This window comes from Caenorhabditis briggsae, assembly GCF_000004555.2.
Source record: "Caenorhabditis briggsae complete genome, chrV, whole genome shotgun sequence".
Lineage (NCBI taxonomy): Eukaryota > Metazoa > Nematoda > Chromadorea > Rhabditida > Rhabditidae > Caenorhabditis > Caenorhabditis briggsae.
This window is the reverse complement of record NC_013488.2, coordinates 15,193,544-15,216,336: the sequence shown is the minus strand read 5'-3', so window position 1 is coordinate 15,216,336 and position 22,793 is coordinate 15,193,544. Positions and strand designations below refer to the sequence as shown.

General features: G+C 37.5%; 4 protein-coding genes across 4 annotated transcripts; 3 read left to right on the top strand and 1 right to left on the bottom strand.

Annotated features, from left to right (window-relative positions):
- Positions 1-1,397: 1,397 nt before the first annotated feature.
- Positions 1,398-1,685, top strand: Cbr-ins-10 (the record flags this gene model as incomplete). The annotated part of the gene is made up of 2 exons (XM_002637907.1): positions 1,398-1,566; positions 1,612-1,685. 2 exons carry the CDS (start codon positions 1,398-1,400, stop codon positions 1,683-1,685), a joined length of 243 nt encoding a protein of 80 aa, XP_002637953.1.
- A 478-nt stretch (positions 1,686-2,163) lies between these two features.
- On the bottom strand, positions 2,164-8,651 carry CBG04769 (the record flags this gene model as incomplete). The annotated part of the gene is made up of 8 exons (XM_045238185.1): positions 2,164-2,364; positions 3,655-4,247; positions 4,291-4,822; positions 5,758-6,407; positions 7,636-8,015; positions 8,063-8,417; positions 8,466-8,531; positions 8,579-8,651. The coding sequence occupies 8 exons, from the start codon at positions 8,649-8,651 to the stop codon at positions 2,164-2,166; spliced, it is 2,850 nt and encodes a 949-aa protein (XP_045092761.1).
- Positions 8,652-9,233: 582 nt separating this feature from the next.
- Positions 9,234-16,336, top strand: CBG04768 (the record flags this gene model as incomplete). Its single annotated transcript, XM_045238184.1, has 12 exons — positions 9,234-9,268; positions 10,354-10,416; positions 10,983-11,640; positions 11,675-11,863; positions 11,912-12,274; positions 13,650-14,149; positions 14,195-14,311; positions 14,353-14,710; positions 14,814-15,164; positions 15,744-15,973; positions 16,017-16,170; positions 16,217-16,336. The coding sequence occupies 12 exons, from the start codon at positions 9,234-9,236 to the stop codon at positions 16,334-16,336; spliced, it is 3,138 nt and encodes a 1,045-aa protein (XP_045092760.1).
- Positions 16,337-17,532: 1,196 nt separating this feature from the next.
- On the top strand, positions 17,533-21,956 carry CBG04767 (the record flags this gene model as incomplete). Its single annotated transcript, XM_045238183.1, has 10 exons — positions 17,533-18,321; positions 18,726-19,088; positions 19,133-19,521; positions 19,566-19,679; positions 19,737-19,920; positions 19,962-20,176; positions 20,870-21,227; positions 21,275-21,504; positions 21,555-21,714; positions 21,894-21,956. 10 exons carry the CDS (start codon positions 17,533-17,535, stop codon positions 21,954-21,956), a joined length of 2,865 nt encoding a protein of 954 aa, XP_045092759.1.
- Between the last annotated feature and the right edge of the window lie 837 nt (positions 21,957-22,793).

Below are 22,793 nucleotides of genomic sequence, written 5' to 3'. Positions count from 1 at the left end.
ATACCCAGCTTGTACCTAATCCTTCTCATTGTACCATACAAATTACTCATAATTTTCTCACAAGTTCTCGAATTTCATGTTCAATAAATTGCATATTACCCTCTCAAAAAGCCTTGTTTTTTACTCCTCCCAACCTCTTCCTCACTAAAAAATGCATATAGTTTCACCCGGATGTGCTGATCTCTGAACATTTTTGGAACAAACAAAGTAAACAAAAAAGGATCTTGGCGAGAATCACGTATTCTGAAGCTGTGGGAAAGTCGAGTCAAAAGTGCTCGAAATAGTTTGGAAACGGCAACCCTTATAGTTTAGTTATGAGTTTGTAACGTGGTTGGGTCGGCGTGGCGCAGTGGTAGTGGCGTCGTCTGCTGTTCCACCAGTGGCACCTGACCACAAGTTCGATCCTTCTGGCATCATATTTGATCTTTAGGATTATTTTTTTCAGTTTTATAAACGTCATCAGCTTCTGAAAACTTCTAAAAATCCGAAAATCACATTTTCTCATTTCCGTAATTCCGTAATTCGAAGCTTCTAGACCTGATTACGTCTTCTATATATGTTTTTGATCGTTGTAAACCTGACAAGCACTTTTGTCGTCATGATCCAATTAACAAAGAAAATATGTTGAAAAATATGTACGAAATCGGATATTTACGAGTTTTTTTTTACTTTTTTGGTTCATGATCCGAAAATAAGAAGAGCATATGATATCTGATATCTTCCCCCTCTAAAAGAAAATATAATCAGAAATCGGAGAAGTTCGAAAAATTAGAGATTTATGACTAATTATATATTCAGAAGACGTCATTGGGGAATAAGGGAGTTACACATTATGACGTCGCTGTGGGCGCCGCTTCCCCCTGCATTCCGGCACTTATAGTAACCATCGGTGGTTATTTCTAGGCGGATTGCTGTGGTGCAGGTGGTTACGCATCTGTTTTTGAATCTCAGGAAGCCGGTGGGTTCAATCCTTTCGAGAGCCTGAACTTTTTTTGTTTTTTTTTCAAATACACCCACTTCTTTGGAACTTCCCCACACGTTCTTCCTAGTAATTTGAGACTCTATGGACCTCCCCTTCAAAGAAGAACAACATTATAGTAGTAGTTTTGAAACAGAGATCTTATTTTAAAACTTCTGACCTAAAAACTCAGAATTTGGATTTCTAGGCCACAGATCATTGATGCTTCTTGTCTTCCACCCCCATTTCCGCTCCTCCCTCTCAAGGACATTCCTTATCCAGACTGTGTCTCATGTTTCTTGAAACTCGTGATTCCCCTTTTTAGGCTCCGCCCCCTTTTTTCTTTTCGGCTCTTCAAGTTTCAGATGGTTCATTTCTTCTCCTTTTTTTCTATTCTTCTATTCAATTTCATTTTTCGAAATTTTCAGCTCCCCAAAAAATGCCAAGTCTCCAGAAGACTATCGCCGTCGTCGTGCTTCTCTTCTGCCTACTCCTGGCTTCTGAAGCAATGCTTCCCGTTGAAATTTGTCTGAAAAAATTGGAAAGAATGTGTCGGATTTTGAGCAACACTGAGCAATGTCAACCGTCCAACAAGATCAGTGAGCTGAGTGAGTTTCAGAGGTCTAACGTCTTCTGAATTATTTTTTTTCTAGCGGCCCTCTCCGATTGCTGCACCGACACTTGCTCTTTCGAGGAGATCAAACTCGCGTGCTGCTCTGTACTGTAAATCTTTTACCTTGATTCCCTTCCCACCCGTTTTTCTGTCCTAAAATTAAATTGTGAAAAAAAAAACTGTAAATTTTCGAGAACAATAAAATGGCAGATTGTATATTGTATGCAATGCATTATATGAAACATGAATGAATGAATTATACACGTAGTACAAGATTTTAGACAAGTCAGTATAGGTTTCAGGCTCAAAATAAGGCTTCTATTCGGTCGGCGCGTCTATGCATTTGCGCGTCGCGGTGTTTGCGTACACAACACCTTATTTCACGACGCGACCGATCGAAATGGAAGCCTGTTTCGGGGACTAGTAGTGTTAATTTTGATCATCACAGAAATTGGAAAAAAGGCACATAAAAATTGAGACAAAAGTGACTACAAATGCTACAAAAATCTTAAGATACAAGGCATAATTACAGTAGTGAGGTACTTGGTACCGTTTACAAAAAAGGGGGCGGGGCTTCAGAATTTCGAGAATTTCAAATTTTAACATCGTTATGACAATAGAGATGAGCTAGCCGTCCATCTGGATATCGAACGAATGCGCTGACGGCGATTTTCTTATCACAAACAACGCATTCCGACGAGAACGTGACGACGATCTTCGTCGATTGCGCTCGATTCTTGCGCTCCAATTTCTTCGTCATCGCACATTCTGACACGGATTTCTCCATTTTTCTCTGAAAATTGAAATTATTTTTTTTTCTGCTGAAACACTTTCAGAACATCTCAAAGATTGTGGGTGGGCGGATGAGGGGGAATCACCGGAAGTTGTGGAAAAGAAATAACAAAAACAGGGAAAAAAAGGGGGAAAATTTGTGTTTCTAGTTGAAACTTGTGTTGATGTTTGGAAGAGGTCTAATGCGTCTAATCGGAAATTCAAGAGTGTTTACTGTTGTTCGGACGAGATGGAGCTGCTTAGAAAATAGAAGATTTCAGAAGAAATAGAACTACAAAAGTGTCTGAATCGGACAAACATGTGACGAGCCGGAAACAGAGAATTTCAGGATATTCGATTTTCCAGAATGTTCAAAATTTCGAAATTTCAGAACATTCAGTTTTTTTCAGAATGCCAAAAATTTTCAAAATTTTCGGAATTTCGGATTTTCCGGATTTTCAGATTTTCCGGAAAATTCGAATTTTCAAAATTTTGGATTTCCAGGAATTTGCAAATTTCCGGATTTTTCGAATTTTTTCGGATTTTCCGGAATTTCCAGATTTTTCGAAATTTCAAATCTCTGGAATTTCGGATTTTCCGGAGCATTCAAATTTTTAAAAATTTGAATTTACCGGAAATCCGGAATTTTGGAATTTCCAGGAATTTCGGTAAACTCAGATATTTAAATCTTTGAAATTCCGGAATTCTCGAATTTTCCGGAATTTTTCGACACTTTCGAACTTCCGGTCCAGTATCCAAGGGTACATCGAAAAAGGGTACATCGAGTTCTTAGGGTACATTGGTTCCAAGGGTACATTGGATTGTTCGGTACATGTAGGTGGACAAAAAAAGTAAATCAATATTTTTATACATACTATTTTGATTTCTGCTCAAAATTATAGGCTTAGACTAAAACGCCTTACTCCGGAATTTTCAGGTTTTTGGGATTTTTATTTTGAAAACTAGGAACTTCGGAACTTTCTGATTTTCAAAAAAACTCGGAATTTTGGATTTTTTGAATTTTCGGAACTTCTGGAACATTCCAAATTGATTTTTCCTTCGATTTTCGGCAAGATTTTTTGACCCATTCAGGTCTTCTATCTATTTTCAAAGATTTTTTCTCAAATTTTCCGGGTTTCTAGTAATAAATTTGATAAGACCGTGTTCGTGAAAGCTACTGTAGATTACTGTAGAAAACTAATTCCCTTTTGTAGTTTTTTTTCTGCATTTTGACGTGATGGTGTTTGCAATTAGCCAATTCCGGTCATTTCAAAATATCAATTTTCCGAATAACCGCCACAAAAACACCTACCGTACTAGCTTGCCGTCCAGTTGTCTGAATGACTGCATTAATCGCCGAGAAAACAACTCTCAACGGTGTCTTCGCAGGAAGCATATTCAACGCTCCGATCGTATCGATTTTATCCGCATACTTCGCCAAAATCTTGATCGCCGTGTTGACGTCCGGCTGATAAGAAGACGTTGAGTTGACGACTGTCGACGTCTCCGAAACGTCATCTCTAAACGATCCGAATGGCGTCGAATCGGCGTTAAATGGAATCGAGTGGTGGTGATGTTGATTCGGATGGACCAGGGCTCGAAACAGAAGGAGATACACTTGTGAATTGGTGTCATCCGCCGGATTATAGTACAGCTTACAGTACTCCTCAGCAGCTGGCACATTTTTCAACGTATTCACATACAGAGCTAAAGCCTGATCATGCTGTTTCAGCCGTCCCAAAATCAGTGCTCTCTCCTCGAAGAAGGCATGAGGAGCAAGTTGAAGAAGTACAGTTTGTGGACTATAGGAATGAGAGATTTCCAGAAATCTCAGAAGACGTTTTCGGAAGATTCCGAGCTCTCCGTCCTCGTCGCCGGCTCGAGTGATGTTCTCATCTGAATAGGCTAGGAGGGATTATGATGGGAAATTGAATATTCTAGTACTCACCGTCTGGAAAAGCATGTACATAATCTTTAAAAAGCGAGTTCACTTTTGCCACGTAGTACTCTAAAAGTGTCTCATGAAAGTAGGACGCCGGCTCCTCCCATTTAAAAATCACATGCTCCAAGTACGGTATCATTGCTTCTGGACACTCGCTTTTCATAAATTCCACAACCGCTTTCCGATTCAGATTCCTTGCCATTTCCGTCTCATCACTCGTAAAAATCTGAACTCCAGCTTCGAGATTTTTGTCTAAAACCCATTTGGCATATTTTAAAATCAATGGAAGACTATTGTTTCCGAGACTTTGAAGATATTCGACGATTTGTTGAATGGCGTCGTCGAAGAAAGGATCCGCGTTCTCTTGACTCGATTGATCTATCAGAAGATCCAACGCCATTTCGTGCTTTTTTCGAGTCTCGTAGAGCACAAAAAGGGATCGGAGACGTCCTTCAGATTCCAGAATTTTCTTGGCATCTTCGAATGTGCACGCGTTGCTCTGGAGGCGGATCAGGGAGTCGACGAGAGCGGGTTTGGTCTGGAAATGGATATTTTAGTGTGTCTGATTGCAGGGGTTTTGAAATATCAGTATCCAGAGATGTTCGGAACGGAATTGGGGATCCCTAAAATTCTGGAAATTCTGAAAAATTTCATTTTTGCAATCAGAAAAACCAGAATATCAGGTCAATTGTTTTTCAGTCTGAAAATGGATTTTCAGCTCATTTTCACCTTTTTTGGTGGCAAATTGCCAATTTCAGCGTCTTTTTTCAAGTTTCGGGGTCATTTTTCATCTCGACAATACATCTCTCCCTTAAAAAATCAGAATTTTAAGAGGATTTTCTTCGATTTGGGGCAAAATTTTTAGACCATTTTTGGTTTTTCAGCTATTTTCAAAGATTCTTTCTCGATTTTTCCGGTTTTTTTTCTGAAATTTGATGGAAACGGTTTTCGGGAAGATTACTGTAGGTTACTGTAGAAAAATAATTTTCTTTTTTTACTGCATTTTGTAGTAGCAAAAAAGAAACTACGAAATAAAAAGTTTTCTACAGTAATCCACAGTAATCTTCGCGAACACCAAATTCGGGAAAATCAAAAAAGAATAATCAAAAACAGGTGAAAAAACTAAAAATGCCTTAAAATTTTGCAAAAAACCCTAGAAAATCCCCTTGAGAAAAACCCCTCGATTTTCTAAATTTTCGAAATTTTCGGAACTTCCGGAGTTTCGAAAACTTCGAAATTTTGAATATTCCGAAATTAAGGAATGTTTAAAATTTGTGAGTTTTCGAAATATTCTGGTTTTGAAAATTGAGGAATTTCGGAATTTTTGAAAATTTTGGAGTTTCAGAATATCCAGAATTTTCGGAATATTTCGAATCTGCAAATTGAGAAATTTCGAGAAAAAATTTCGGATTTTGTAAAATTTCTGAATTTTCCAGAATTTCCGTTTTCACCTGATCTTATTCTGACACTGACCTTAATATAACATTTCAACAGAGTCGTATCCACAACTCTCAACGTCAACAACAGCGTATTCATTTCCTCTGTATCCGTCTTCTTCGCCTGTCCAGATGATCTCAGCCTATTATACAATTCAATATGCTTCGCATGCTCCGTTCGAACCTCCGATAGATAATTTCCAAGTGCCAGCAGAGCCCTCATCCTGTCGTTAGCTGGCATATCAGTCACACCTCCAGGTGGTTTTTGAAATCCATCTGGAAGCAATTCTGGAAACATTCGAAGTATTTGCACCACTTCAGTTTTAATCTCTCCGAATAGAGCAAACGATTCGTCGAATTTCTTCTGATTAAACAGATTCAACGCCGCCTTTTTTTTAATTTCAATTTTCTGATCATCCGGAATCAAATTCGAATTATCCGCCAATTGAATTGCCATCTCGAATTGTCGCTCCTGTATCAAATGGTACACATTTTTCCGGAGATTCGTTGCAGTATCCATTAGCCAGATATCGGAGAGTGAGGCGACGAAGATCTGGCCTTTCGCCCCGTTACATAGTCTCATTGATTTTGGAAGTTTCATGGTTTGAACGGGAACATCACTGAATAGAGAAAGGACTTCGACACGTCCATTCGAGAGCATTCCGACCAGATATGGAGAATCGTACACTGCAAAATTTCCAATTTTTAGAGAGTTTTTGTTTAGAAATCTCTTGTTCTGGTACAAAAATTGGGATATGTGAAAGAGAACCGGCAGTGGCCGTGGCCGAGGTACAACGACAACTACCGTAATCTAGCATTCATTTTATTTTCCGAATATGTAAAGATTGGTTTTTGAAATTTGCACATTTTGTATTTTGTAATTCACGGAATAATCTGGTTTTGAAAATTGATAAATTCCGGAAAATTTGAAAAATCCGAAACTCTGAAATTTTGAAAAATAGAAATTTCGGGAAAATCCGGAATTTTTCCAGAAATTCGCAAATTCCTGGAAAAAAATCGAATCTTCTGAAAATTCTGAAACTTGTGGAATCGGATAATTCTGGAAGTTCGGAAAATTCGAGAATCCAGAAATCTTGAAAATTCCAAAAAATACGAAATTCCGGAATTCACGATTCTCCGCGAATTTCGATAATTCTGAAAATGCCGGAAATTCCCAAATTTTGAAAAATTGGAAAACTCGGGAAAATCTGGAAATTCCAGAAAATCTGAAACGTTTGGAATTCGGATTATTCCGAATTCCCGAATATTTGAAATTCGAAAAATTCCGGGAAATCCGAAAATTCCGGAAAATTCGAAATTTCGGAAATTTCAAAATTCGGAATTTCATATTCCGAAATTACAGAATTTTTTTTTTCTCAGCTCATTTTCAGCTCTTTTCGACTGCAAATTGTCGATTAAAGAGTTTTTTGAGCCAAATTTTTAGACCATTTTCAGGTTTTCAGCAATTTTTGATCATTCTTTTTTGATTTTTCCGAATTTTTTGTCTGAAATTTGAAAGGATGGTGTTCGCAAAGATTACTGTAGATTACTGTAGAAAACCTTCTATTTTGTAGTTTTTTTGTTGCAAACACAATCACGTCAAAAAAAATTATGTACAAAAGGAAATTGCTTTCTACAGTAATCTACAGTAATCTTCACGAAAACCGTTCCATCGAATTTCAGACGGAAAAAACCGGAAAAATCGAAAAAGAATCTTTGAAAATAGCTAGAAACCCTAAAATAGGCCAAAAATTTTGCCGAAAATTCTGATAAAAATAAAAATGTTTCAGAGTTTTCAGTTTTGGCGGGAATTCAATAAAAAAAAGATTCGAGAACATTTCAGAAGTTTCCAGAAATGGAAGAGAAGTGATTTTCCGAGATATTGTCTGTTTGCTGCGCCTCTCGCACTCCAAACAGCTGACTGGTGCACCTTCGGCGCCACCGGCGTTTCTCTTCCACAGCTCCCTTTTTTCCAAAATCGAACTTCTGAAAAACCCACCAATCTGCATGGGGACCTCTGTAAAAGTGAGCACATCCTTCAACCCATCAGCCGGTCGATTCCCCCAAATATCTGTCATTTGAACCGTCTCACTTCTCACAAACGCCACTCGTCGCTTATCAATCATTGGCACGATGCCAGGTTGACAGTTGAAATTTAGAAGACGTGTCACGAATCCATTCCAAGCTTCTGGAGCAACTTCGTCTGAAGAAGACGTTCGGGCGGTCTTATCCTTTTGCATTGTCATCGAGAAGTACTCATTTCGAACCGAGAAGAACACCATTTCGCCGACGCATCTGGAATTTTTTTTTGAAAAACGGTGTTTTTCAAACACTGGTAATACTTTATCGAAGACGGTGTATCCGTAAAAACGGGGTTATAATCCAGCGCGACTTCTATAAAATCCTTATGACCGTCTTTTTCACCCCATTTGAAGAGGAACAGCTTCTTTCGAGACGCGACGATGACGTAGAGGTCTCCAGATGTCTTCGGTGAAAACCTCGCAAAAGTTTGGACGGGCTTCGCTTTATGAATCAAAGTCTCCACTTTAAAATCCTGATCGCTGAGCCGATGAGCCATTAGCTGTCCATCGGAAACACACAATAAAAGATCTTCCCTTTCGCAAACTTTTAACTCTTGAACTGCTTTTTTGTGAAACGATTTGCAAAATTTCGAGAGCTCAAAACCACCGCGACGGTCTGAAAAAACTATTTTTTGGATTTTTCATGGCAAAATGTGGTACATACTAGAAGAAACCGAATAAGCATACAAATGTCCTGCTCGCCCACCAGCTAGCACTGTTTGGTTCGATTCTGAAACTTTTTTGAGATTGTTTCCCTAACAATTGAGTGAAAATTACCTTGAAAAGCCAGACATGTGACTTCAACAGGCAGGCTTCCAGCCACATCTTTTGGTGTGTATGCGTCGTACATTTTATATTTTTTTGGGAGTTTTTCGGGTCGAAATACCTGAAAAATTAAGATTTTCAATAGTTTCAGGTGTTTATAAAAAATTAGAGGGGATAAAATCAAGCAAAAACATCAAGAAACACATAAAATTCCTCATAAATTCGACTAAAAAGCATGAGACTAGCTCCACGAGGAGTACACGGCCGAGTGGCCTAGGATCCGACACCCCTCATCAAACCGCAATTTTTCAAAAAGACAAAAAAGAAGAGAAACTCTGGCGTCTATTATTTCGCCATAGGCATGCGGAGAGAGAGAGAAAGGGAGCGAAAGAAGCGTTATATTTTTCCTCCTCGTCTCCTTCGGCAAGTCAGTGCGAGCAGCCGCTCGCTTACACTTTCTGACCCCAACACTGCATAATCGATGCGGCCGGCCGCGGTCAGATGGTTTTCACTCACCAATTACCTTTTTTGATTACAAAAAAAAGTCAGAATTTGATTAAAAACATGAGCATCTTCAACGACGGAAAAAATTATCGATTTTGGCCCTTTTCTTTTTCTTATCTTTTCCCCTTTTCTTCTTTTTGCAGGACTTGGGTAAATGGCGGCCATGGACAGTATCGATTATTATGGCCTAACCGAACAGTAAGTGTTTCTTTGTGTATTTTGATAGATAACAGCTGATTTAAAGGCGCATAATCAGTTGCGGCTATTGTTGTTACGATATGCGCCTTTTATTAAAAATGGATGAAATATGTATTACAGTAATTTAAGGTTACTGTAGTTCGGAAAAAGAATAGAAAGACGTTGTTGTTGCAATTCAAGGATTCTGAATTGTGGAAAATGTGAATTTCTATATTTCTGAATTTTTGAATTTCTGTGATTTTGAATTTTTGATGTTTCAAACTTATGAATTTCTGAATTTAAAATTTTACAATTTTCGAAAATTCAAAACTCTAGAAACTCAGTAAAATGAGGAATGTTAGAACGTTGAACTCGGAAATTTGAAAATTTAAGAATTTAGAAAAACTAAATATAAGGAATTAATCAATTAATCAGTAAGGAATTAATCAGCATTAGTTGAAAGATTTTTGATATCTCAAACAAAAAAAAAATAAAATGAGGGCCAAAAAGACGATCTTTTAAGGAGTTGGGAGGATTAAAAATTTTTGAAAAATCAAAGGTTTTTTAAACGTGATGAGAAATCTGACCTAGATTCCATTTTTTAGGTCACGACCTAGATTTTTTTAGGTCATGACCTAGATTTTTTTAGGTCATGATCTAGATTTCAATTTTTTAGGTCATGACCTAGATTTTTTTAGGTCATGGCCTAGATTTCAATTTTTTAGGTCATGGCCTAGATTTCAATTTTTAGGTCATGACCTAGATTTTAATTTTTTAGGTCATGACCTAGATTTTAATTTTTTAGGTCATGACCTAGATTCCAATTTTTTAGATCGTGGCTTTTGTCTTCAAAATTTCCAAAACAATTTTTTTCAGATTACCTGGGAACATGGATCCCTTCTAGCCTACCGTGATGTTATTGGTCCAACCAATGTTCCAAACTTTATATGTCCCCGTGTAATTTTCCAGTTTTTTCCTTGATCCATACTACAATAAAATTTCAACGGTTTTGCATTTTTGGTAATCTTGATTTTTTGGGTTTTCTGATCCTATCAATTTTCCTTTTTTTAAATGCTTTTTGATTAAAAAAAGATTCTTTCCTGCAGATTTTTGAAACTGGGTACCGAAGCCATTATGGGAAACATAGATTATTTTGGCGGAGTTGAACAGTGAGTTTTTTTTCAAAAAATTTCAAAAAATACCGGAATATTAGGATTCCCTAACTGAGCCAATATATCTTGGTTCCTGTCAAAGGTTTGAAAAAGTTGTCAACTGATAAAATGTTTATCATGATATCACTAACATATTATCACACGTTGACACATTTTCGAAATTTCCCACAGGAACCGGGAGAATTAAGGTCAAAATTGACTTCCGGTTTCTGAAAATAATTCAAAAATGAATTGTTTTCCATTTTTTTTTGTAGAATAATAGAGAGGCTTAACTTGGAGCCAATTTATCTCGGTACCTGTGAAAGATACCAAATAGTTGTTAACTGGTAAATTGTTTATCATGATATCACAAACATTTTAGCAGTTGACACATTTTTGATATCTAGCGTAGGAACCGAGATAATTGAGCTCAAAGTGCATGTATAGGGTGGGCTATTATTAGAGCAAATAATATGTGCTTTGCTTGACAATGTGGGGGCCCTTCTATTACAGGTTTTCCGATATATTTTCGAAAATAAGCAACCATCTAAAAACGACGAAAAAATCAAGAAAATAATTTTCAGTATCACTGACGACCACCTGGATGAATTTCATCGAATATCCGGAGACTTTAAACGATGTTTAATGGCTACAAGGTTTGGCGAGGCTTGTGAAGTGTTCAACGGAATGATTCAATATACAACACATTTGAATGTAGAACCGGATGAAGCAGAAGAAGATGCAGAATTCTTCATAAACTTCGCAGAATCCATCGGACCACACTGCAGGAAACAGCTGTACATAGCCATGGCAAAAATTCTAAATCCGACGGCAAAAGTGTTGATTCAAAGGAGATTACGACACATGAACACCAAATTTTTCTCAATGGACGCACTTCTACCAACCCCTCGACAACTGTCAAGTGGTACGGTATTGATGGAAGTCTACCCAAAGGAAGATTTACCGAGTGCAATGGCCTTCGGAAGTAATTCGAATGGAAAACTAGGAATTGGTAGTCCACGATATGCTCAGAAAATGGTCAATATCAAGTTGCCAGAACAGATTATGGATGCAAAAATTGGAGAAGAGCACTCGATATTCTTTACAAACTCTGGAAATTACTATGGGTCCGGAAAATCAGCGAATTATAAAAACCAAACGGGAACTGAACTTGAGTGGACGCCTACAAAACTGAATTGTATAAAGCATGACTGGGAGACAGCTCAAAATGCGAGTTTCTTAGTTTCAGCATTCTTTGATTTTCAATTTCTTTCAGAACCCTCCAAAATTTTTTATCACCGGAAGAAAGACAGTATTCCAAAACGTTGGTGGTCCTTCAACTTCTTATGGATCCCTGAAATGCTTAGAGATGGAGGGCAGTGATGATGGAGCAGTTCAGTTCAAGCTAATCGACGTTCCGAAAAATGAAATTTTTACATTGGATGGACATAAATATTTGAGAGAGGTTAGGGTATAATACTGTACTCGCCTTTTAAAAGTCATCTATGTTCAGGACCCTTGGCACCCAAGCAAATCAATAACTGTAACTATCAAGGACCTTTTTGGACACTACTCACAAATTGAAGTCTATGAAGATATGCTGTGCGCATATTTTCATGGAAATCGAATAGACATCGAATGGTTCATTTGTGGGGTTCCCATTAACAAAGATCATTTGAAAAACAAAGTTAACTTTGGAACAAAAGGAGCACTATGGGTTCATGATCAGGAAATGGTTTATAGAGGGAGACTGGGATTCGAATATTCGGTTTTTGATGGCGTTGGAAAGCTTGTTGGCAGGTTGGCTGAGTTTCCTTATCATCAGGCTATCCGTGGGATAACAGCATCAGCGGATGGAGAGTCTGTTATTTTTTTGGTGAGTTTTTGAACTTAAGAAATTTAAAATTGAATTTAAATTATTAAATTTTCGTCATAGAAAATTTAGAACTTTTGCTATTGTAGTCCGCAGACCTGTGTCGCTTTTTTGAATGATAGATGGTGCCATTTTGAAGCGAAAAAAAACCCCTCGAAATTCTTGAACTGATCTCTAAAAGTTGTTTCAATTCAAAATGTACAAAAGTGGGTAAAAATGGTTGTAAACGACAATTTGTAGATCCCGCCCATTTTAATTTTCAACGGAAAAATTGCCGCACTAATGGTGAATAAAAAAAACGGAGTCTTTTGATATGTTTCCTTTTCCACAGAGTGAGGAGCGAAGCGATGAACTACAGTGGCGAACGTTAGTGAGTGTCCCTCTATACTTTTGTTCATAACTTTGCTCAAACTTGTCCAATCATTGAAAACTTTTTTGTTAAATGTACCTGGTTTTTCAAAAAAACGTTGTATAAGTTTTTTGGAACTCAATCAATATTTGTGTCTTCTGAATCTTCACAGACGTGGCGATGACTCCAGATGAAAAAAAAATTTCCGTCAGAATTTTTTTTAAAGATTTGCTTTGTGATGAAAAATGTTTGGTGTAGATATACAGAAAAAATTTCAAAGCGGTTTGGAACACTTGCTCTTGAGATGTGCTCACTGGAACATAAAAGGTATGATTCTGGAGTTTGGCTATAACTCGGCTCAAAATGATTCAAAATTGTTCAAATTTTGAGAGAATGTGTGTTTTAAACTGTTCTACACATATATACAAAACTTCGTATTTTGGGAACAAGAATATTTTTTCATAATACATAGCTTGTCTTCGGTACATAAAAATGAAAAAATTATGAAAATTGCCTGTTCCCAAAACACTAGGTTTTGTGTGTATATTGTAGCGCAGTTAAGGACACACATTCTCTTGAAATTTTAGCCAAACTCCAGAACCATACCTTTTATGCTCCAGTGAGCACATCTCAAGAGCAAGTGTTCCAAACCGCTTCAAAATTTTCCCTGTATATCTAAACCAAACATTTTTCATCACAAAGCCAATCTTTAAAAAAATTCTGAGGGAAAATTTTTTTCATCTGGAGTCATCGTCACGTCTGTGAAGATTCAGAAGACACAAAAACTGATTGAGTTCCAAAAAAATTATACAACGTTTTGTTGGAAACCCAGCTACATTTTAAAAAAAGTTTTCGATGATTGGACAAGTTTGAGAAAAGTTATGAACAAAAGTATAGAGGGACACTCACTAACGTTCGCCACTGTATGTAGTAAAAAGTAGGTCAAATCGCGCCGAAGGCGCACCAGCCAGCTATTTGAAGCGCCAGAGGTGCGGCAAAAAGGCTAGTTAAAAGTAATTTCTATTAGAGCATCGACGGTATTCCAAAATGGCTCATTCTGCACTGCACCTAATGACTGAATCTAAACATTTTTTAAAAATAAATTTTCAGCCAAGACCAGAATTCCCATCTCATCTGTATGGACACAGAGAAGCTGCTCATCAAACTTTGCCAAACTTCGCGACAATTGGACAAGTTCTAGAAAGACTCCACGTGAATTGGGCTGCTACAAATGAAGACGTCATTAAGCGGTTCCATTATTATGCTAAAGATCATTGGCCAGGAAAACTATATGCATGGACCGGATATCCATCTCATTTCGGAGTGTTTTTACTTCCAATGTTCAGAAGAATCCAACATTTTGTAACCATTGAAGGGCATTATATGAATGGGTTCAATGAGATAATGGCACTTCCAGAAAAAGAGTACGGTACTTTGCCAAAGGAAGAATTGGAAATGTGGAATGAACGATGGATTTATCCTTCAGCAGGATGGAGTGAAGAGGAAAGAGAAGACCGTCTCGAAGAAATGTAGGCCGTAAAACGACTCTTCTTTTGTAGTTTGATGAATTTCAGAAAGCGAGAAGAAGTTACAATACTAGAAGAGGTTAGGGCTAGTCTCAATGCAGCAGAGGCAAGAATCAGAAATCACAAATCATCGGCTGGACGTATGATGTTTCTGTTTACAGAAAGGTTTCAAACTTCTTCTTCCATCTCTTACTCTTTATTTTCAGATTGGTGTATCTTCTGAAAGCTTGCATTGAGTATACTGATCGAGTCACCCTGGAGCCAATTATCAAAATTACGGAATATGTGACAATAGTGGATACGGTTAAAAATGAAATTCAAGATCGAATGGCAGAAGGAGATATTAAACCAAACGACCCAAGATACGCGTTGATTCGGGTAATTTTACTAGTTTATAAATTAAACAAATTCGTATTTTATATACAGGTTGAAACCATACAAGACGGTTCCAACCAATATCACTGCTATATAACTTATACTACTTATTATCATCTCATCGTACTGGATCTCACTTCTTACATCGAAGATGGAATAGTTCATTTATATAAGGTGAGTCCAAAAAAAGCATACTTGTCAATTCCGGGTCGACCCGGAATTTAGCAGGGCCGGGCCAGCCCGACCTGTGACAAGTATGAAAAAGGTACCAAATTCATTTCGAGGTTTTTAGGTGAACGATAAGGAAGGCAGAGAACGGTATAATCAGTTGGTGGAATACTTTTTTGAAACTTCGACAGAGGGAATCTTCAAACAGAAAGTAACTGCTCTATTCCACTTGCCACACACCAGATACTACATCGATTACTACGAAGTTGTAACATTTGACGATTCTATATTCAAAGTTCCCAAATTTCTGTTTGAAATTCATTCGGTTGGATTTAATGCGAAACGGGAGCGAGATGCGATAAAAGAGGGTCAAGATCCCAATGAATTCGAATTGGATCTTACGGATTTCGAGTTGGAATATTTGATGCAGGGATTAATGAGTCCCAGACGTCTCCTGTTTGCTGATAAGGATGTTGTGAGTTGACTTTTTCTTTTAGAAATTATGTATGACTACCTCAAAGGGGGCGTCCGCTAATTCCAAAATTTTTGAGATTTTTATATCAATCGATTCAAAAATTTTGTCAAAAAGTGGTCAACTGACAGAATGTTTATCATAATAAAAAATATTTTGTCAGTTAACCACTTTTTAATATCTTTCACAGAAAATGAGACACATGAGCTCAAAGTTAGGGGGATCATTCTATTCGCATAACTCGGTTCAAATTTAGAATTTCTGGGCATAACAAAAAGTTAACTGTAGAACTTGACGAGATAGATTAACTGACACCTGACCCCAAAATGTGTCATATATATTTTACTACCTTAGAATTTTCTATCCTTAGAATTTCCGAGTTCATAGAGTATATGAATCTACTACCTAAAACCGAAACATTAAAAAAAAAACTACCTGTCGTATTCAAAACTCTGAAAGTTTTCTGAAACTTCTGAAACTTTTTCTTTTCAACAAAACTAATGTTACTGAAAAGATCTACTAGTTAAGTCACTGTCTCCGTTTCCAGCCATAGTATTCTAAAATCATCAAAACATTTTTCAGCTCTACAATATGTTCCTAGTGTGCGACGAGTGGAATTTCCGTATTCTTCTACCGGTGCTAGTCGAACAACTCGTGAAAGAAATCGAAGAAAGTGACTCGTATATCCTTTACAATCTGTTCATTCGGCAAACGAGTCTTACGATTGAGATGGTGGCCCGGTATCAGCCAAACTTGATTTTTACATGGGACGAACTTCCACTTCCCACTAATTATTTGCGGGTGATGAATCGGTAAGTTCAGATATAGACTAAAAATATTCATACTGTAATTCAGACTGACCCAAAAAATCTGGAGGTATCATTTCAAACCAGTTCCACTTCAAGATTTGCCCCTTCCAATTCGTCCAGATCCAAAAAAGAAGAAAATTAGAAGAACCGGTATGAGTGCCTTCAAGAAAATCACATCAACAACAGGATTTAGTGATAAGGTGATATTTTCAAAAAATCGAATTTAAAAAAAAACGAAAATTTCAGATTGTCTGGGATCACAATGTTCTGAACGAGTACATCAATGAGATCGGGAGGAACAATGCTCCAGATTTCATTCGACAACAAATCGACGCTTATAGGAAACGGAGACGGTCGTCGCAATGAAATTTCTTGCAAACTTTTTGTTTTCATTCTTGTCATTTTGTACATTCCCAGGGTTGTAATTATACTTCTTACTTCATCTCTCTTGCCAAAATACATTTTTTCTTTTATTTCCTGTAAATGAATCTCCATGTACCTTTAATTCTATTTTAATCTATTTTTAATCCCTTTGGTTATTCCCAGGAAATTTTAATCTATCACTCTGTCTCCTGACACATGTCAGACTCCAAAAAAAAGGGGATCCAATGAAAAACCCACACACCAATTTCGTATGTCTCCTCGTGACAACTGGAGAGGGGGAACTAGCGATGCGGTTTTTTGTCTTCATATAGAAGACTCGCCAGCTGTATATGAATCGATACAGAGCAGTGCTCCCTTGGCTCGCTAGAGATTTCACTTTTTACTTTTTCACCCTAGAGCGCGCAGGTTTCACCTAATATTGATTAATACTGCTGAGCTAAAAATTGGGCCCACGGACATTTCTAAACGGGACGTTTCGCAACTGCGACATTTCGCTACCGTGATATTACAGACGAATGGATAGGTCTCAGACTACTAAAATAATTTGAGGGCTTTCAAATACGTTTTTTTTTCTGATCGAACACATTCTGAATTGCGAAAAGTTCTAAATTTTATTTTTTTTTTGGAATTTCAAGCTGAAAGTTTTTTTAACCCTAAATTTGGTATTGCAATCTGAAAACTGTTTGATGTCATTTCAGATTTCTTTCCCAGTTGATCTTCAGTATAAAAAACTGCAAGCCTTTAATAAACAAGCGAAAATGCAATACTTTGATTTCCAGGGTTGCCGTATGTGACAACGAAATGGTAGAAAAACAGAAAACATTAAGTGAGTTTCATTTTTTTGATTTTCATTAGATTTGAAAACAAAGCGAGAAATTAACCATATCATCTGAAAAGAGGATCTGATGTTGCAGAAAAACATCAACTTAGTGCCCATATATCTCATTTCCTGTAAAAGACATCAAAAAGTTGTCAGCTGACAAAATGTTTATCATAATGTTGAAAATACTTTGTCAGTCGACCACTTTTAGATATCTTTCACAGGAAATGAGGCTAAAAGGCTATCAGGGCTAAACGTTGAAAGTTAGGTGTGGTGGGAGTGGGCGGTGTCATGGTAAGACTAGCATCTAGCGCTAGTCTTATCAAAAATTTAAAGAACTATTTCCTCGACTTTCAGCATGCAACAAGAGTTAGCAGAAGATTTCGACGAATTCCAAACTCTTCTCAAAGAATCGAAAATTGATGGTATCGCCAAAACGCTCAATGCAATCGTTGGAGCATCCCTTGCCTATGATGAAGACTTTGTGATAGCTGGAAAAGCTGTCAAAGCATTGGCCACCTATATCGACAAATCTGGCATCTACAAAAATCACTTTTTGATGAAAAAGTTACGCCAAGGGCTTGACTCCTCGGCGAAGATCCTATTGGCTCGTGAAATTGGGTTCTCCTTCAAGCCATCACAATTTTCTCTGAATTGTCTGATTGCTTATTCAGAAGTGGACACAGATCAATTGGTTATAACGAAAACGTTTGAAAAACTAACCCTTCCACATCCTATGGCTTTCGGGAAAAATGGATTCGGAAAATTGGGGACTGGAGATGACAGTGATGCAGAAGTGTTAAGAAAAATTGATCTAGAAGATTCGATTTATAAAGTTTGTATTGGAAATGAGCACACAATGTTTCTGACCATTGACGGAGATTTCTACGGCGCTGGGAAGACCCAGAATTTCAAAAATTTGGATGACTCAAAGAATGGTGTGAAACCATGGAAGCTAGATTACATTCACGGTTTGGCTGATGACGCATCACAAGATTTTTTCATAAGAGATTCCAAGACGGTGTTCTATGGATGTCGTCGTAATTATTCGGAAATCGAGAGATCCGATGGAGGGATTACATTGAAAGAGAAGAAGTTGAATAAGTTGAATACGTGGGTGGCAGATGGAAGGGATGTGTTACATGAGGTGAGTCTTATGACTTCAAGCAGCCGACGGGCCGACGGTTGGCCTAAAAGTGACCTAACATTCACCCGATGGTGTGCTTTCTGGATCATTTTAACATAATGGCCTAACTTTTGCAAAATGAGTTTTCTAGGCTACCAATTTTATTAGCCTAGAAATAGTCTGATATGTATTTGGTGGGTTACCTAGGTCATTTACCATGATAGCCTAGAGAACTCAACTTGCAAAAGGTAGGCAACCAGGTTACAATTGCATAAAAGCACATCATGCGCACGTGATACCATTTCTGGACCATCAACGGTGGTGACCTAAAAAACCATGTTGAGAAAGTTAGACTATGTCGTAGTCATGACCGCTCCTGCGCACATGCACGTTATTCTAGTGCAGTGGAAATTATATGTTTCCAGGACCCTGCAAATCCCTCTCTCCCTGTCGTCGTCACCGTCACCAACCACCTTGGAAATCCTGAAAAAATAGACATCTACCCAGAACTCCTATGTGGCTGCTTTGACTCTGGCCTTCGTTTGGATATCGTTTGGATCGTGAATGGAGTATTGATTCCAAGAGATAAAATAAAAAAGAAGGCGTATTTCGCGACTACGGGAATCGTTTGGGTCCATGATCAGAATACTCTATATCGAGGCCGAATACAAATAATTCGGACTGAAGATTCTGGAACTCATTTGATAGTTTCTTTGCAAGAAGTGCAGCTTATGTATTCTGTCCACGGATTCGCTGTTTCACCGGACGGAGAGTCTGTGATTATTTGGGTAGGTGCAGGTTAGACATCATTCATTCATAATCCTCTTTTCAGCCCCCATACGTAGACCCCCAACCTCCAAAAGTTCTCCACCCAAATAAATTGGGTAATAATGTCATCAAAGAATTTGAATGTATAGATCCTAATCCACCACTAAAACTGTCTTGTCAAATACCTGGTCTCTTCGAAGCTTGTTACGCAGAATTCAAACACTCAATAGACAAATTGTGGCCTGGGAAAATATACACCTATACTGGATACCCTACAGCTCTTGGAATGCGCTTGATTCCCCATTTGAGAAGACTTCAAGTTTTCCTGATGGACGAGAGACCGTGGAGCATGTACGATAGAAATGACCATCGTATTCTGGGTCCGGATATCCTCCCAGTCGTGGTACAAGCTGGATGGAGTCCAAGTATAAGGGGAGAGCGAGTAAAGCAAATGTAGGTGATTTTTTAAAATGACTCTAAAAAGATGAAGTCATCAGATTGGAAAAAGAGAGACAGATGCTGAATTATATCAACCAGAATATCGCCTGCATATGCGAAGAGTTTCGAAAAGGGCGGAGAAATAATAAGCGAATGTATGAAGTCAAGAATCGGTAAGTTTAATATTATTAAGACCGTTCAATCGATCATCCAAAAAAAGGTTTCTTCAGAATTTACGAATTGATAATGGCTTGTACGGAATGCAATCAAGAACCGAATCGATTCGTACCTGAAATCGGTATCGAAAAAGTTACAGGATGTAATTTGGAAGTTAAGGATATTGGAAAAGCCTTCTATTACAAAGCGGAAAAGAAAGAAATTGATTCGAAGAACGAGAGATTCAAAATTCTAAGAGTGAGCGCCCTGATGTTTTCAAAAAATCGGAAAAGTTTCAGGTTGAAGCTGTTGATCATGTTCTAAGGGGTGAAGAAACATTGGATTACATTCCAAGAATGATGTTTTCTACTCGTGAGCATGTCAAAATGGTCGATGAGGATCTTTTGAAGTTTATTGATGGGGATGTGTTGAATTTGAATCAAGTTTCAACGAGAGACTACAATGAGCTGGTTGATGAGTTTTTTGCAACGGAGGATGAAAATGATATGGAATCGTAAGTTTTTTAAAAACGAATTATAACAAAAATACGGTTTGATGTAGCACTTTTAATAAGGGAAACTGGTAGCTAATCTGAATCAGTGTGTGGTCTGCTAAAAACATTTTATCATTGATTCGAACAGTTTTCGAGCGAATGTAATTCCACAAAAGTTGGTAGCCTTTAAAGCTGAACTTACAAAAGTTAGGCCACCATGTTTAAACCGCATGGAAAACACACCAGGTACCAGATCAGATCAGATGAAATACTAGATCATTTCTGTCTTTGAAAACTCATCTTGCAAACGTTAGTAAAACTTAGGCCACTACGGTAAATGTCCTAAATCGCACCAGGTGAATATCAGGTCATTTTTCTGTCAAAAATTTATTGACCTAGAAAACGTGAAAGTTAGGCAACAATGCCAATTGACCTAGAAAACACACCAGATGATTATCAGGTCATTTCTAGGTCATTGACCATGGTGGCCTAGAAAATTCAACTTGCAAAAGTTAGGCCACCATGTTTGAACCGCATGGAAAACACACTAGGTAAATACCAGATCATTTCTGGCTGTAGTCAATTGACCGTGGTAGCCTAGAAAAAAAACATGTGAAGAAAGTTAGGCCAATCCATTCCTCACATGAAACCGGAACTACTTTTCGAAAAAAGTTTGAAATTGTTCAGAAAAAAACTCGAAAAACTGTACAAAAGTAACAAAAATGATTCGCTGATCTTACTTGGCTTCCATTCTTTTACGAAATTTCGAACCACATTAAAAAAATCATCGCCTGTAAATGACTCTTGCAGCCCAACATGTACCAATTCCACTCCTACACCAGTCTGCCCTGAAATGTATCTTATCGCTACGAACGACGCTAAACTCTGTTCAGTACCAAGAATACTATTTGAAGCTCACTCAGCTGGATACGATGGAATGAGATTAAGAGGTGCAGAGAGGAATAAAGAATATCCGAATTTCTTCAAACTGGATGCATATTATGAAACCATAGAACACTTGAAATTGGCATTGAGAGACTCTAGAAACTTGAAGTTTTTCAGTCAGGAGCAGGTGAAGAGACCGTGAACCTAGAAATTAAAAAAAAACTGAATTTTCAGCTACTCAATCTTCTTGACGTCTGTCGATACTGCCTTTTTGATGTTTTGATCAATAAAATCATCTGGAAAATTGTACAAAAAACTGAGGAAAGCTGCCCGGAAGCTCTTCGAAATATTTTCTTCTACCATCCAGACATCACTAGCGCTGTCGTCGGAAAAGATCGTCCGGAGATTATTCTGGCTTGGAACGGCCTTCAGGATATTGCCTCTTTCTCACAGTGCTTGTTTTTGTAAGATATGCTCTTTTTTATTTAAAAAATTTTAAATTTTGGATTTTTAGACTCGGCCAGGCATTGCATCACTTTCATTTTCAACCTTCGGATGGTACTCCTCTTCCAATGTTGGCACCAGAAAAAATCAATAATTGTCCACCGATAGAAGTGCTGAAACAAGTTTTGATGGCTGGAGAAACTGATAAGATTGTTTTGGAAGATTTTGAGGTAAACAATTTTTGAATGGCCTCCCTGATCGTTAACTTTGAGCCAGGTTATCTCGGTTCCTGTCAAAGATATTGAAAAGATGTCAACAGATAAATTGATTCTCATAATATCAAAAACATTGTATCAGTTGACACATTTTTCTTTTACAGGAACAAATATTTCAGAATGAAATTTTTCAGGAATCTTATGCTATCTGGAGTGGACAACCAACTCAAGACTGTTGCAAGACAGAACTGGAATAATCTTTTTTTGCATTTTTTGTGAATTCTCCTGAACGCATTCCTAGTTCCAGCTTTTTGTACCCATTTCATTCCGATAAGTTTATTTATTTGTTAAGCTTTAAAAACCAATTTCTCAGAAATGTGATTTTCTTGTCGAAAAACTTTAAAAGTCCCGATTTCTTTGCCATTTGTGTTTTCAAAACAACATTCTCTTGTAAAAATTCCAAATTTCCGGATTTGGAAAAAGTCTGCTCCCGGTTTTTTTTTTGAAAATCTAATATTTTTAGTTTTTTCATAAATATTTCTTCGGAGACTCGCAAGTTTTTAAAGCAAAAAAATTAATCAGGAAATATATAATTTTGTATTAATTGTTGAAAAACTAAAGGTTGATTAAACTAATTTTCATTATTTGAAAAGATGATTTTTCCAATCACTCAATATGCACTATTTTCAACTAAGATGGTCATTTGGAACCATTCTGGTAAGTACTGTGTATTAATTTTTGCTTCAACCCTCACTTTAATCTTTGCTCCAGTTTATCTCGGTTCCAGTGAAAGATACTGAAAATTGGTCAACGGGCATAATATTTCCGATATTATGATAAACATTTTTACAATCGACCAATTTTTGATAGCTTTCATAGGAGCTGAGATAAATTGGAAAGTTGACGAGTTTGGGGTTCCTATGTTCATACTTGCAACCGTGCCTCTGCCGGGCCTTGGCGGGATCTGGCATAGTTTCTTTTATGGGGTTATTCAGGGAGTCGGCAAAAAAGGAAAAAAACTCCGCGAAAACTCGGAGAGTGTTCCAATCTGGCTGAAACTTTGCGGAAAACTGGAGAAAACTATAGGAAACATT